This window comes from Pyrus communis, chromosome 1 (genome assembly GCF_963583255.1).
Source record: "Pyrus communis chromosome 1, drPyrComm1.1, whole genome shotgun sequence".
In the NCBI taxonomy this organism is placed as follows: Eukaryota; Viridiplantae; Streptophyta; class Magnoliopsida; order Rosales; family Rosaceae; genus Pyrus; species Pyrus communis.
In genome coordinates this window covers 6,965,351-6,980,761 of record NC_084803.1, presented here as the reverse complement: position 1 = coordinate 6,980,761, position 15,411 = coordinate 6,965,351, and the positions used below count along the sequence as shown (strand labels likewise).

General features: G+C 34.0%; 2 protein-coding genes across 5 annotated transcripts; both read right to left on the bottom strand.

The window, feature by feature from the left end:
* Positions 1-499: 499 nt before the first annotated feature.
* Positions 500-4,288, bottom strand: LOC137735652 (syntaxin-32-like). 2 transcript variants are annotated; one of them, XM_068475098.1, is made up of 6 exons: positions 4,131-4,288; positions 3,624-3,920; positions 2,814-3,064; positions 2,504-2,676; positions 1,690-1,890; positions 500-1,101 (listed from the first exon to the last, which is right to left on the bottom strand). In XM_068475098.1, the coding sequence occupies exons 2-6, from the start codon at positions 3,865-3,867 to the stop codon at positions 942-944; spliced, it is 1,029 nt and encodes a 342-aa protein (XP_068331199.1). In that variant the 5' UTR covers positions 3,868-3,920; positions 4,131-4,288; the 3' UTR covers positions 500-941. The 2 variants fall into 2 exon arrangements, with proteins under 2 accessions (XP_068331199.1, XP_068331206.1); XM_068475105.1 differs by having other exon boundaries at positions 3,624-3,879; positions 4,131-4,286.
* Positions 4,289-8,005: 3,717 nt separating this feature from the next.
* On the bottom strand, positions 8,006-11,694 carry LOC137745359 (syntaxin-32-like). Of its 3 annotated transcripts, none has more exons than XM_068485314.1 (6): positions 11,463-11,694; positions 10,962-11,293; positions 10,159-10,409; positions 9,849-10,021; positions 9,002-9,202; positions 8,006-8,424 (listed from the first exon to the last, which is right to left on the bottom strand). In XM_068485314.1, the coding sequence occupies exons 2-6, from the start codon at positions 11,203-11,205 to the stop codon at positions 8,265-8,267; spliced, it is 1,029 nt and encodes a 342-aa protein (XP_068341415.1). In that variant the 5' UTR covers positions 11,206-11,293; positions 11,463-11,694; the 3' UTR covers positions 8,006-8,264. The 3 variants fall into 3 exon arrangements, with proteins under 3 accessions (XP_068341415.1, XP_068341408.1, XP_068341421.1); XM_068485307.1 differs by having other exon boundaries at positions 10,962-11,258; XM_068485320.1 differs by having other exon boundaries at positions 10,962-11,217.
* Positions 11,695-15,411: the final 3,717 nt, after the last annotated feature.

Genomic DNA, 15,411 nt, shown 5'->3' with positions numbered 1-15,411 from the left:
TGTGTATTTTCAACTTGGTATCATAACAGGTTTGATGCTTAAATTTTTTATATGTTATTGTTCCGTATTAAATCATCATTTTTTCAATCTGGTCTTAGTTATTTGTTTTGTGTGTGGAATCTATTTGTTTAGTTGTCATTGATTGGAAAAAGTTTACATAGTAGTTTTCTTATTTATTATTTGCTAGTAAATTTTTTTCATGCGTATATAGGATTTGGTAGTTTTTTGTTGTTGGAATATTTAGTAAATTGTTGGGGAAAATAGCAAAAATGTGACATTTACCAACTAACAGGTGCTTTTGTGGTCAGGTTGTAAGAAAATATGTTATGATATTGAGTTGTAATTTTCGTACTTTAAGTTTGACACGCCTCAATACAAACACTACCTGGATTAAACTTAGAATGGCAAGGTAATTTTTAGTCGTCAAAAAGGCAGAAAACTACTATCTATAAAAAAATGTATGCGTGTGTAATTCTGTAAAATTAAAAATAAAAAAAATAAAAAAATCTGAATTTCATAATATAAATGCAGTTAATCGCAACGTACAAGAGGGACTGAAAACATCATATTCGGATGACTTGGATTTGTCTTTGTGCACGTCGGTGATTTTTGGGCCTCTTCCATGCGACAAGAGAGATGTGGTAAACAGGCAGCCCTACTAAAGTTTATCCCTAATCACTACTTCATTAAGAAAGCACAATACAAAAACAATCAGACTCACGGAGCAGATCACAATGTTCTCAACAAATTTTACAGTTACATGTATCCCCAACACATATACTACAATAGGAAAACCCCCGTACTTGTTTATGCCCGCGTGAACATTCGAAGAAGCAAAAGATGACATGAATAGAATGCAAAGGGCTCTATCGACAGTAACTTACTAAAAATCATTGTCATTTTCTTCCTTTTCAGCTCTCTCTCTCTCTGTCTGCAAATGACTATGCCACAAAAAATAGGAAAACCATGAGGAAAAATATTAGTATAAAGAATATCTTGATCATCAGCCACCTGTTTGATGATATGCTATTCAGATACTTGAGCAATGCCCCTTGTGCGCCCTCTACGTTCGCTAATGTGTCTTCCATATTTTCATCAATTCTGCCAGAAGAAATACCAGCATCAAAATTAAATTTTGAAAATCCAAGACCAAACACCGAACAGATGCATAGACACCACATAGCGCAGAGATATAGGATTTGACCCTACAACCCTCAAGATTAACAATTTCTACAAACTTCAAAACACATAATGCCTGACAAGAAAACTTAGAACCAAACGAAAACTACGGGCAGATGTCGGGATCATACAGAATGCACAGAAATTTGTGATAAGCTTAGCTACCCATCTTATCGTAAAAATGTTTGAACCACCATCAGAGACGAACCGTTTTATCATGCAATGCTTTACCCATGGTCAAGAACAATTTGTTACTCTAGTTTGTTCAATTATATATATAATTATTTCATGGGGTTAAATGGTGCTTAATATTGGATAATTAGCTTCTTGCCCAGCTTGTGTTTGAACATGATTTTTAGTTTTGCCCAGCTTGTGCAATGCTTTGCCAGTAACAATAAAAAAGCAAGTGTGTAAGGCGCTAAAAAATAGTGATCTATTATTAGCATTTAGCACTGTCTGCTTAGCACTACCAACTGAATTCAAAGGAAGATACGGGAATTAGAGTAAAACCTTATCGCAACCTCCCCTTGCTGGGAAACCAAGGTCGCAAGCTGGTTGAAAATATTGCTCAACTCATGAATAGTGGATTCAACATTTTGCAAAGCTTCAGCTCTGCTTTGCATGTAACTGTCTTGCACCGGAACCAGCTCCTGTTGCTGCTGTTGCTGCTGCTGCTGGAGCAATGGCTGACTCTCCCCGTCCATCTGCTTCCTGTAGAATCAGAAACCAATAAATGTTTCACTATGATACAAGCTCAAATTTTGCCTCCATATTAAGTTAAAGACCACATGACAGAAATATATCACAATCAAAAGTTTGAAGATTAAAATATTCAGAAGAGCATCTTCAATTCTAGGATTCACTATGAAAGAATACAGAAGTTTAGAAGTCAATACTGTAAACTGACTCAGATAACTGATCCTCCAGATTATTTAACATCATAACGAAGAAAAGGGAGAGACAAAGGAAAGGGGCCTGTTATTTTCAAGATGTTCAAGAAGAGAAATCGTGCAAGCAGCAGCAACGCTAAATGCTAATTTTAGAGAAAATAAACCAGAATTTTTAGTGCAAAATTTTACCTGGATTTATCAAGGGAACTGTTATTAAGCACTCCAGAATGACATCTTGCACTCTTCCTTCCGTTATTTTTTTCACTAGGGAGGAGTGCAAGTTGACTCTCCCAGTATCAAAGATACATAGACGTCCCCTATGACAATTTATATATGACAAATATAGCTACTCATACACTTAACGGGTTGCAATATAATCATCCGGTACCAATCATCCATAATTAACAACAAGAACCAAAAAAATACTCCCTTACTTGGGGAACGCCTGTGATGAAGAGGGTGATCCAGCCCATGGAGGAGGAGAAGCACTTGAAGAACTAGCAGCTGACCTGGCAGCCAGTGGACGTTGACGAACAAAGGGATTTGCAGCATCCTTAGTTGCAGTTGCAGAAAACAATTGTCTTCTATTCTCATGAACCTTCAAATTCTTCATGAAACCAACCAAAAGATTCATTAGTCTTAGAAAATAACTTAAGGAGCAGCAACAGTAGAACACTTTCATACTAAGAGGACCAGCCTAACAAACTTGACAGGAAATAATTATTCAGCAACATTAGGTCTTACCTCAGTTCGCATGGTGAGCACTTCTTTAAACTCTTTTGTGGCGCTCATCAGCCGATTTTTCAGGTCATCAACAACTGTGGTTGAATGACTACTCGTGTCACTAGAAATATTCCCGCTTTGATTTCTGGAGTTAGATAGATGCTGAAGGTCCACCACTGCAGAGTTAAGGGCAGTAATATCTTGCTTGATAACTGCTGTCAGCTCCTGAATTTCCCTTGTAGGATCGTCAAACACGGAAGTCCTCTTTGCCACTACATGACAAGACAGATACATTAGAATAAATATATGATTGTCTCTAAAACCTGATTATTTATAGCCATAGAAACAAAAGCCACCAAAATTAAAACAATCCTAAGCCATTCCAAGCATTCACACTTTAAAGAAGAAAGAAATCCGATAATAATTGTTATATCTAATTTAATCATCATCCACAACGTGCAATGGAGCGAATGAAGTATGGTACATCAGACGATTGAAAATAGTAGCGACACCATGAGGGATAAGAGGTAGGGTTTAGCAACTTTGAGTGCGGATTATCACTATAATGTAGGTGCAGAGTTGATATGGGAAAAGCTATTGGTTCTTCTTTACAATTGTTACACAAGATTATCTTATGATGCTTCAATATCTGAAACAACAATATTATCATGACAACCAACACAAATCTCGAGAGCGACATGCTGCACCAGGACATTACCAAGAATTACACACCACGTATATCGTATATCAATTAGCATTGTTTTTCAATATCAAACTGAAACAAGAAAAGCAATAACATTACAATTATACAATCAATCATCAATAACTCACACTTTGTCAGCTTTCCAAGTTTCTGCGACGTCTGATGTATCCCATACCCGATTTTGGAGGCCCTCTTATTGAACTCCGACTGAATAGCAACCGCAGAACGCTGCTCCTCGGATTTCGATTTCAATCCACTACTCGGCCCATTCTGCCCCGGCCCTGATGAGAACGACTTCTTTAGCCTCTCCGCTACACTCTGAAACTCGTGCGTCCGGTCCCGAAACGACGATTGTGCCGCTTTCGCATGCATTCTTCCAAAACCCTAAAATTCCCAAAATTCGAATTCTAGAATAGCATAACCACCTGAAACCGCAGAAATCCACTCCAATTCTCAAATGCCTACTCCATTAGATAATCCGCATCACACAAATTTCGCCATTGCTAATTTGCCTAATTGATGCGAAATTCAATTGAAACCCCGCATCAAACCCCCAATTATCTTTTCCCTTCCCCAGCTTTCCGAGCATCCAAACAGTCAAATAGAGAAACTGAAGCACGGAATTGGGAACTTACCTCCACGAGTGTGAGATCTGAAACCCTGAACCTGCGGAATCGAGGTTTTTGTGAGCAGAGTGAGGAATAACTGACTCGGAGTTGAAGGTCGCGGGAATGGTGAAACGCTGCGTCTGGATCGAGATCGCGCGAATGGTTGGACCTAATAAAGAAAATTTTGTTATAGTTCTGACTGAAAGTAAAAAAACCAGAAGAAAATAATTTACAGCAGTACCTTCATACGGGGGATTTTTGCACTATGGTCCCTCGTTTTATATATTTTACAAGTGCCTTCAAGACGTTCTTAATCCTTTCCTTAAATCATTAGACCTATTCCAATCTTTGGAATAAAACTCAATTTTAGGTTCTAAACTTATCTTAACTTGTTACAATACTTAAAGCAAGGTTCGGAAAATTTTACTTGAACCCATATAACCCTTCTTTCTACATCCAACTTGCTCTTTACACCCATATTACTTTTGATTAAATTCTCAATATCTCTTGAAACCCGACTTACTACCTAAACTACTCTCACAAACCAATCTCAATATATAAATTTATCTTTACACCCATTTAGAAAATAAAGACCCAAAATCAGCATTCTACAACTCATTATATGCGGTAGATGTCACTCAATCTTTTATGAAAAATAGCATCCGTTCAATGTCAGTCATGGCATGCACTTGAAGTGTTCATTTTTTACCTCATCACAACCGAAAGAGACAGATTATCTTAAACTCTTTGCCTTCCACTCTAAGCATTTCATAAAGTCACGTTCTTGCAATGCCAAGGGGTAATTGCAAGGTCGGCACCAATTTGCAGAGAAGTAGAGGCACAGTTTCTTCCCATTAAATGACGATAAGGGTGCCTAATAATCTTGTAATCAAAACAAGATTATGTTTTAATTATCATAATCAGGATAAAAAAATTCAACTATAAAATTGAAGGCATATTTTTTCATGTTGTGAACCTACTTGAACCTCACATTCCTATATTTTAATGAAATCAAAACATTTTCGACATCCAAACAACCGAATTAAATTATGAAAAACAATATTAATTTTGTACCTTTTGATAAAATAACAATCATATCCCAAGAGAAAGAAGGGGAAGCTTTTGGAGACTACACACATTTGTTTCACCGAATAGAAGGATCTCAACACCTTTAAATTCAAGAACAGTAGCTATAGTGCTGCTATGCAATGCCATTCGCACAAATGAAATGAGAAGAAAGTGTGACATTCACACAAGTTGCTATGCAGTGCCATATATGTTTCTGCTAGTAATTATGCTTTAGAAAATGTGCTGATTTTGTTTCTAAATCTTAATAAAAATTGAAATCAAACGAAAAAAAAAAAAGAAAAAAAAACTTGCAAAAATCGATTCATACTTTAGTTTGAGGATTCAAATTTTCTAAATTACCATCCATCGTTCAAAAAATCTTGTTTTTCTCTATGAAAGCGTCTTAGGTTTTAGTTAGAATGAATGTAGGATAAAGATTTCATGATGGTGGGGTTTGATTATTAGATGTGGGTTTATTTATAAATTTTAGTTTATTGTTAATTTCATCTTGTAGTTAGTGGTAATTATGCAATAGGGTAAAAACGACAATTCACATTCAAAGTTTAAGTTGGGTGTAGAGAGAGGTTTTATGGGTTCAAATAAAATTTCTCTATAAGTTTTAACTCAAAACTCCTTTATGAGACAAATTTATGCTAGAATTCCTCCTCGGTTGGTGGGGTTGGCCCACCACATATGTGCATTTTTTTTTTAGTTTTGTATTTATAAATTCATTGAATCTAACGGCTACGATCTAATATGATCAAATCTAATGGTAAAAAAATAAAATAAAATAAAATCTAATGGACCAAATTTAAATCTAACGGCTAAAGTAATTAAAAAAAATCTTTTATGTGTTTTATATTCTTTCATAGTGTTTCATGAGTTTCATGGTGTTGGTTTAGTGCTTTTTTAATATTGATCGGAATCTAAATATTTTTAGGTTAAAATATTAATTAAATTAAATTATGATAGTTTACATAAATTTTTTTTTAATTTACTTCAAGAAAAAAATTATCCTAAATTCATTCTTTAATAATCTCGGGCTAAAATTTTAACCTATAATTATTGGAGAAGAAAAACTGTTTCTGAGTTAAAACCTAAATTTACTGGGTTAAAAATTTTAAACTAACCCAAGGATTGAAGATGATTTTAAGATTTTAATTAGCTTAAAAAATATAAAGAACCGAAAACTTTTTTATTAAATAAGATGAAAAATCAAACGGTATCGTTTGACCTTTCCCACTTTAGACGGTCTCGTTTTACCTATTTTGTTTTATAAAATAAACTACTACTTTTTTTATAACTATTTTGTTTATTATACGGTCTCGTTTTACCTTCTTATTTTTCTAATATTCTACAATATTGTTTGATGATCTGAATCGTGCATTTTCTATGTTACTTTTTATAGACCATTATTCATTCGTAAGTGAGAGGTCTTAAGTTTGATTATATCCAAATGTAAATTTGAATCACATTATTGTCAACCCACCCATTATGAGGTTAAGCTCACCCCTCTCCTTAATGTAAATAATATCATTTGTTAAAAATAAAAAAAAATAAAAAAGAAGACCATCATTCAAAACATTAGATAAATACGAATCATGGATGAGACTTTTTGTTTTATTTTTTTATACAACCATGCAAATGGAGATGGACAAGGATCCTCTCCAAATCTTCTTTGTGGGGATCCAAAGATCAATTAATCGTGTCTATTCATCGTATATCGTGCGGTCAGGTACTATTTATATTTAATTTAAAATGATTTTTAACCGCATAATGTATGATGAACATACACGATTGAATGATCTCTCGGATCCCCACAAAGACGATCCGGAGAGGATCATATTCCAATGAAGATGACTTTCCATAAGCAATTTTACAAGGTGGAGCCTGAAGTAACTATCAATGACTTCGTGGAAGTCAAACAGTATGAACATAAGTCCACAGAAGACTTCATGATGAGATTTAGGAAGACTAGAATGAGGTGTCAATTTCCTATAAACCATGGGCAGCTCATAGCCATTGCTCAGAAAGTTAATATGTTATTGCTTAGGAATTTAATATGTTCTTGCTTCGTATCAGTCAGTCTATCTTCGTCTCTTTAGTCTTATCTCTGTTGTTTGTTCTGTCTAGTGGTGATTTGTCTATTTAGTTGTCATTTATATTGAAAAAATATTTTACACAGTGGTTTTTTTAATTTATTATTTGCTAGTAATTTGTTTCATGTGTATTTAGGATTTGGCAAATTGCTTTTTATTGTTGGAATTTTTAGTAAATTGTTGGGGAAGGAAACAAAAATGTACCTGGATTTAACTGTCAATACAAATTACAAAGTACCTGGATTTAACTGACAATGGGAAGGTAACTTTTAGTTATCACAAAGGCAGAAAACTATCTATAGAAAATGCGTGCATGTATAATTCTGTAACATTAAAAAAAAAAAATACGGTGAACAATTCACGCAAAAGAAACAAAAACAGTTATATAATGCTGTTTTTTATTGAAAAGTGCAAATATTTAACAATTATTTGTTGGAATTTCATAATATAAGTATAGTTAACCGCAACGTAAAAGACAGATTGAAAACATCATATTGGGATGACTAGGATTTGTCTTTGGGCGCGATTGAAGTTATTATAACTTTGAAAATAGGCCTCTATTTGTCACCGTTGGATCAAATTTCAACAGCACAGGTTCCTTGATTTGATAGATTAGGAGGAAAGGATCCGAAGAGACGCCTTAATTAGGCAGCCATACTAAAGTTTCTCCCTAATCACGAGAAGGCATTCTTCCTGGGAACTTAATTAAAAAAGCACAATATATAACACAATCACAGAGAAGACAAAGGAATAGTTTTTGCCAGTCACACTGTTCTCAACAAATTTTACAGTTACATGTATCCCGAACATATATACGACGATAGGAAAACCCCGATCCTTATCTTGTTTATGTCCGCGTGAACTTTCGAAAAAGCAAAAAAGATGATATGAATAGAATACAAAGGGCTTTATCGACAGTAAAATTACTAAAAATCATCGTCATTTACTTCCTTTTCAACCGTCTCTCTCTCTCTCTCTCTCTCTCTGCAAATGACTATGCCACAAAAAATAGGAAAACCATGAGGAAAAATATTAGTATAAAGAATATCTTGATCATCAGCCACCTGTTTGATGATATGCTATTCAGATACTTGAGCAATGCCCCTTGTGCGCCCTCTACGTTCGCTAATGTGTCTTCCATGTTCTCATCAATTCTGCAACAAGAAATACCATCATCAGATTTAATTTTTGAAAATCCAAGTCGAAACACCCTACAGATGCACAGACACCACATAGCGCACAGATACGGGATTTGACCCTAGAACCTCAAGGTTAACAATTTCCACAAACTTCAAAACATATGCTGTCTGACAAGAAAACTTAGAACCAAACGAAAACTACGGGCAGATGTCGGGATCACACTGAAAGCACAGAAATTTGGTTGATAAGCTTAGCTACCCATCTTATCGTAAAAATGTTTGAACCACCATGGTCAAAAACAATTTTATACTCAAGTTTGTTCAATTATATATATAATTATTTCAAGGGGTCAAATGAAGCTTAAATATTAGATAATTAGCTTCTTGCCCAGCTTGTGTTTGAACATAGCTTTTAGTTTTGCCCGGCTTGTGTTTGAACACAGCTTTTAGTTTTCCCCAGCTTGTGCAATGCTTTACCAGTAACAATAAAACCCCAAGCATGTTAGGCGCTAAAAAAAATAGTGATCTATTATTAACATTTAGCACCGTGTGCCAACTGAATTCAAAGGAAGATACTGGATTAGAGTAAAACCTGATGGCAACCTCCCCTTGCTGGGAAACCAAGGTCGCAAGCTGGTTGAAAATATTGCTCAACTCATGAATAGTGGACTCAACATTTTGCAAAGCTTCAGCCCTGCTTTGCATGTAACTATCTTGCACTGGAACCAGCTCCTGTTGCTGCTGTTGTTGCTGCTGCAGGAGCAATGGCTGACTCTCCCCATCCATCTGCTTCCTGTAGAATCAGAAATCAATAAATTTCACTATGATACAAGCTCAAATTTTATATCTGAACCAACACGTCTCAATTGTTTTGCCTGCATATTAAGTTAAAGACCACGCAACAGAAACAGATCATAATCAAAAGTTTGAAAATGTAATTATTCAAAAGAGCATCTTCAGTTCTAGGATTCACTCCGAAAGAATACAGAAGTTTAGAAGCCAATACTGTAAACTGAGATAACTGATCCTCTAGATTATTTAACATCATAACGAAGAATGGGGAGAAAGACAAAGGAAGGGGCCAGTTATTTTCAAGATGTTCAAGAAGAAAAACAGTGCAAGCAGCAGCAACACTAACTGCAAATTTTAGAGAAAATAAACCAGAATTTTTATAGTGCAAAATTCACAAAATTTTAACTGGATTTATCAAGGGAATTGTAATTAAGCAATCCAGAATGACATTTTGCACTCCTCCCTCCATTATTTTTTTCACTAGGGAGGAGTGCAAGATGACTCTCCCCAATATCAAACATACATAGAGGTCCCCATGACAATTTATATATGAAAAATATAGCTACTCACTTAATGGGTTACAATATAATCATCCAGTACCAATTATCCATAATTAACAAGAAGAACCAACAAAAATACTATCTTACTTGGGGAACGCCTGTGATGAAGAGGGTGATCCAGCCCATGGAGGAGGAGAAGCACTTGAAGAACTAGCAGCTGACCTGGCAGCCAGTGGACGTTGACGAACAAAGGGATTTGCAGCATCCTTAGTTGCAGTCACAGAAAACAATTGTCTTCTATTCTCATGAACCTTCAAATTCTTCATGAAACCAACCAAAAGATTTATTAGTCTCTGAAAATAACTTAAGGAGCAGCAACAGTAGAACGGTTTCATACTAAGAGCACCAGCCTAACAAACTTGGCAGGAAATAATTATTCAGCAACATTAGGTCTTACTTCAGTTCGCATGGTGAGCACTTCTTTAAACTCTTTTGTAGCGCTCATCAGCCGATTTTTCAGGTCATCAACAACTGTGGTTGAATGACTACTTGTGTCACTAGAAATATTCCCGCTTTGATTTCTGGAGTTAGATAGATGCTGAAGGTCCACCACTGCAGAATTAAGGGCAGTAATATCTTGCTTGATAACTGCTGTCAGCTCCTGAATTTCCCTTGTAGGGTCATCAAACACGGAAGTCCTCTTTGCCACTACATGACAAGACAGATGCATTAGAATAAATATATAATTGTCTCTGGAACCTGAATATTTATAGCCATAGAAACACAAAAGCCACCAAAATTAAAACAACCCTACGCCATTCCAGACATTCACACTTTAAAGAAGAAAGAAATCCGATAATAATTTTTATATCTAATTTAATCATCATCCACAACGTTCAATGGAGCGAATGAAGCATGGTACATCAGGCGATTGAAATTAGTACCGACACCCTGAGGGATAATAGGTAGGGTTTAGCAACTTCGAATGTGGATTTTCACTATAATGTAGGTGCAGAGTTCATATGGGAAAAGCTATTGGTTCTTCCTTACAATTGTAACAAAAGATTATCTTATAACGCTTCAATATCTAAAACAACAATATTATCATTAAAACCAACACAAATCTTGAGAGCGAAATGCTGCACCAGGTCAATAACAAGAAGTACACACCATGGATATCAATTAGCATTGTTTTCAATATCAAACTGAAACCAGTAAGCAATAACGTTACAATTATACTACCAATCAGCAATAACTCACACTTTGTCAGCTTTCCAAGCTTCTGCGACGTCTGATGTATCCCATACCCGATTTTGGAGGCCCTCTTATTGAACTCCGACTGAATCACAACCGCAGAACGCTGCTCCTCGGATTTCGATTTCAATCCACTACTCGGCCCATTCTGCCCCGGCCCTGATGAGAACGACTTCTTTAGCCTCTCCGCTACACTCTGAAACTCGTACGTCCGATCCCGAAACGACGATTGTGCCGCTTTCGCATGCATTCTTCCAAAACCCTAAAATTCCCAAAATTCGAATTCTATAATAGCATAACCACCTGAAACCGCAGAAATCACTCCAATTCTCAAATGCCTACTCCATTAGATAATCCACATCAGATAAAATTCACCATTGCCAATTTGCTTAATTGATGCGAAATTCAAAACCCACATCAAAACCCCAATTTTCTTTTCCCTTCCCCAACTTTCCGAGCATCCAAACAGCAAAAAGGTGAAATTAAAGGACGGAATTGGAAAATTACCTCCACGAGTGCGAGATCTGAAACCCTAGACCTGTGGAATCGAGGTTTTTGTAAGCAAAGTGAGGAGTAACTGATTCGGAATTGAAGGTCGCGGGAATGGTGAAACGCTGCGTCTAGATCGAGATCGCGCGAATGGCTGAATCTAATTGGAAATTTTGGAAAGTTTTTGTTGTGACAGCGAAGAAAATTTTGTTAAAATATAAAAGCAGAAGAAAATAAAATATTTACTGGAGTATCGACACATACGGGGGACTTTTGCACAATGGTCCGTCGTTTTATATACATTTTCCATCTGGCTAAGCCTGAAGATGTTAAAAAAAAGCTTTTAACTCTAAAAAATTGTTGTCATTTAGTATTACGTTGAAAGTGAAAGAAGCTATATTTGATAATTGTTAAAAATAAATTTAAATCACATTATTACTAAGTGCATCTCTTATTTTACTATCAATAATATCATTTCCAAATTTTTAAGTATTGCATACCCAGAACAAAATCGTGAGGCCGTGGTCGAGATCCAAAGCAGACAATATTATGCTAAGGTAGAGTCGAGCCCGGAATGTGATGGGACCCCGGACCGGGATGTGACATGGTAAATGTTTGTTTACTATATTCATTTTTCCCTTTTTATGTTCTCCTTTTTACTTCTCTTTTTCTTAAATATTTTACAATATTATTTGATGATCTAAATCGTTTATTTTTTTAAGTTACTCTTTAAAGATACTCGATCAAAATATTAGCTAAATCCACATCATAGATAAAAAATTTATTTTTATTTTGTATACGCCGATATAATAATAACTTAATTTGTTCGCCAATTAAACAACAACATCATGACAACTTTAATCGAAATGGTCAAATGATCTCTTATTTTGTTGCTTTTTTTATTTGTATTGTTCATATTTATAAAGTGATTTACAAAATAAACAGTTTCGATCATCAAGTAAAGAGAAAATATATAAGAGCATATCGAATGCATGCTCACCAGCCTAGATTAAAGTGTCAAATAACAAAAATCAATTTTAAATGCGACATACCTATCCTCGCCTTAAATAGCCAAATGGCTCTTCAAGAGACCTTAGCCATCCCCAAGGCACTTCAAAGGGCATGTTTAGGTATAAAAAAAAACTAATAACCAACCAAACTAGACACCTAACACTTTCTAGCCCTTATTCTCTCGCACTATTAGAACAATAAAAAATTTAGAAGCCTAGTTTCCATGAATAATGTTAGTTTAGGGGAGCTAGATTTCGTAATTTCCCACTTCCCTTGCCCCTCCTATTAGACATATTATAATGGAGAAGATAACTAACATTCATCTTTTAATTATAAAGCACTCATGTGTTTACTAATTAGGAAGGAATTCAATTTATCATTTTGGAGAGATTCAACTGTAATCAAAAGATAACTAACATTCATCTTTTAATTATAAAGCACTCATGTGTTTACTAATTAGGAAGGAATTCAATTTATCATTTTGGAGAGATTCAACTGTAATCAAAATAATTTTGGGAATCTTAACGAAACACTCATAATACTGTTCACTTTTAATGTTAATGACATTTTTATCTTGAAAAGTCACTCCTAGTACTATTCACTTACACATTTATTTTGTCATTTTCATTAAAACTAAAGTTTTTGAGAAATTTTAGTTAGTTTTCCTAATAATTTGTAGGGTGACGCTATCCAAACACTTCTTTTTACCTTTCACACTCTCAATTTATGACTGTTGATCAAATGAAATTAAGAAGATCAAAGAACATAAATTCCAAGAAGTGTGTGTAAGGTATAAAAATGAATTAGTAAAAAATCTATATAAAATTAATGCATACCATAATTAAAACTAGCATACGGGCACACACAAAGTGTGTGAGAAATTTTTTTTATTTTTATTTTTTTGAAATAGAAGAAGAGAGTGATAGAGAATGTGGGAGTGGAAGATTTTTTTTTAAATTTTTTATTTTTGTAATTAAAGATATGTTAGGATTACATGTAGATGATGCTTTGAAGAAAAAAAAACAGCAAAATTTGGTTGTGTGAAATTACATTTCTACCCCATATTCCTTATTCATATTATGTTTTAATTAAAGGGTTAAACTGATAATTTCATAGGATTTTAGTTGACAATGAGTGTTTTATTAATTAGTAGAGATTAAAAAATAATAATAATAAACAATGTTAATGAGAATCCAAATTACAATTTTCCCCAATTGTCTTCCATCTTTAATTTAATTTCTCTATTCAATTACATTGCGTTTGGATGTGAAAAATTAACAAAAATTAAGCAATTTTAATATAGCGGAAATTGGAATGACATGATTTTAGAGGGGTGTATTTCAATCGAGATTTTGAAGGATTTTTATGGATTTATAAATCTATGAATCGTGATGGAGTTTAATTGATTTATAAAGATTCCATGCAAAATTTCAATTCCCTTGAAATCTGAATGCGAGATGTAAGATTTATGAATGCTTAAAATACACTATGAAATCTATCAAATTCACTCGAATTCCTCAACTTTATAAAAATCTATAAAATGAATTATTAATTAAATACAGTTGAAATGTTATAAATTTCTTTTAAATCCTAATTTTGTTTTCTTTTGAAAAAGGGAACAAATTGGTGGCTTCACCATACATTCCACCCATCTAGGGGCAAGGAAGACTAATGGAGACATTTCATCCTTACTTAACCACCATCGTGCAATTCACCATCAATAAAAATCGAACTCAGGGTGTGCTGTGTGGAATATGAGTTTGGAATTCATCCCAACCACTGACCCACCCTGTGGTGGTTATTTTAAATCCTAATTGAATGCATTCAAATTTATAAGGATTTTAATAAAAGTTTTAAAATTTTGGTTGAATATGCATTGAATCTGAGAATCACTTAAAATTCTAAGTGAATACAGCAAGATTTATAAATATTTTAATAAACTATTTTAAAATTATGATTGAATACACGTTGAATTTGAAAATTACTTCAAATCCTAATTGAATACCCCAAGATTTATTAAAAGAATTAAAATATCTCATAATCCCAATTGAATACACCTTCTTATGCTTTAGAATTTGTAAATTTTATTGTCTTGATAACATAATCTATACTTCTATACTATTAAGAGAACCCTCATTGTCAGCTTTTTTTCCCCTTTTTTTTTCTATTTTGCCCTCACTTTTGATACACATTATTGACAAAAGGAGGGCAAAATAGTAATTTTGTACATTTTGATAAAATAACAATCATATCCCTTTTTTTATATTTCACCCTCTTTTTTTTTTTTTTCCATAAAATGACAATCACATACTTATTTTTCCAATTTTACCCTCACTTTTGATACACAATATTTACATAAGGATGACAAAACATTAATTATGTAATATTAAAAAAAATGCACTTACCAAGAGAAATTGTTCATACATACAAAGTGTGTGCTCTCTGCTAGCATATATATATATATATAATATTGTTTGTATAGAGTCATTAATATAATGAGGATATAGTAGTTAGGAAATGTGCTAGTAGTGGCGGCGGAGACGGCAGTGATGATGGTGGGTAGTGTTGGCGGCGGTGATCATGATCGGTGGTGTCAAATACAGCCGTGGGGGACACAACAATCAATATGTGGTGGCGTGCGATAGCCGTGGTAGTGGCAACTCATAGTTGAGTTTTTTTTTTTTTTTTGAACTCTTATTCATGAAAATTTGAAAATGACAATCTATTACATGAAATTTAGAGTTTTTTTTTGTATTTTTTATTCTTAAACTCTTATTTACGAAAAGTTGAAAATGACAAACTATTTACATGAAATTTAAATTTAGAAATTGATGGTTCTAAATTCTAAATTTTTTTTTTCACTTAAGAATTTTTAATTTCTATATTTATAAATTAAATAATAAAATTAATGCATATAATTTTTACGAATCCAAACATAATGTTACGGATTTACAAA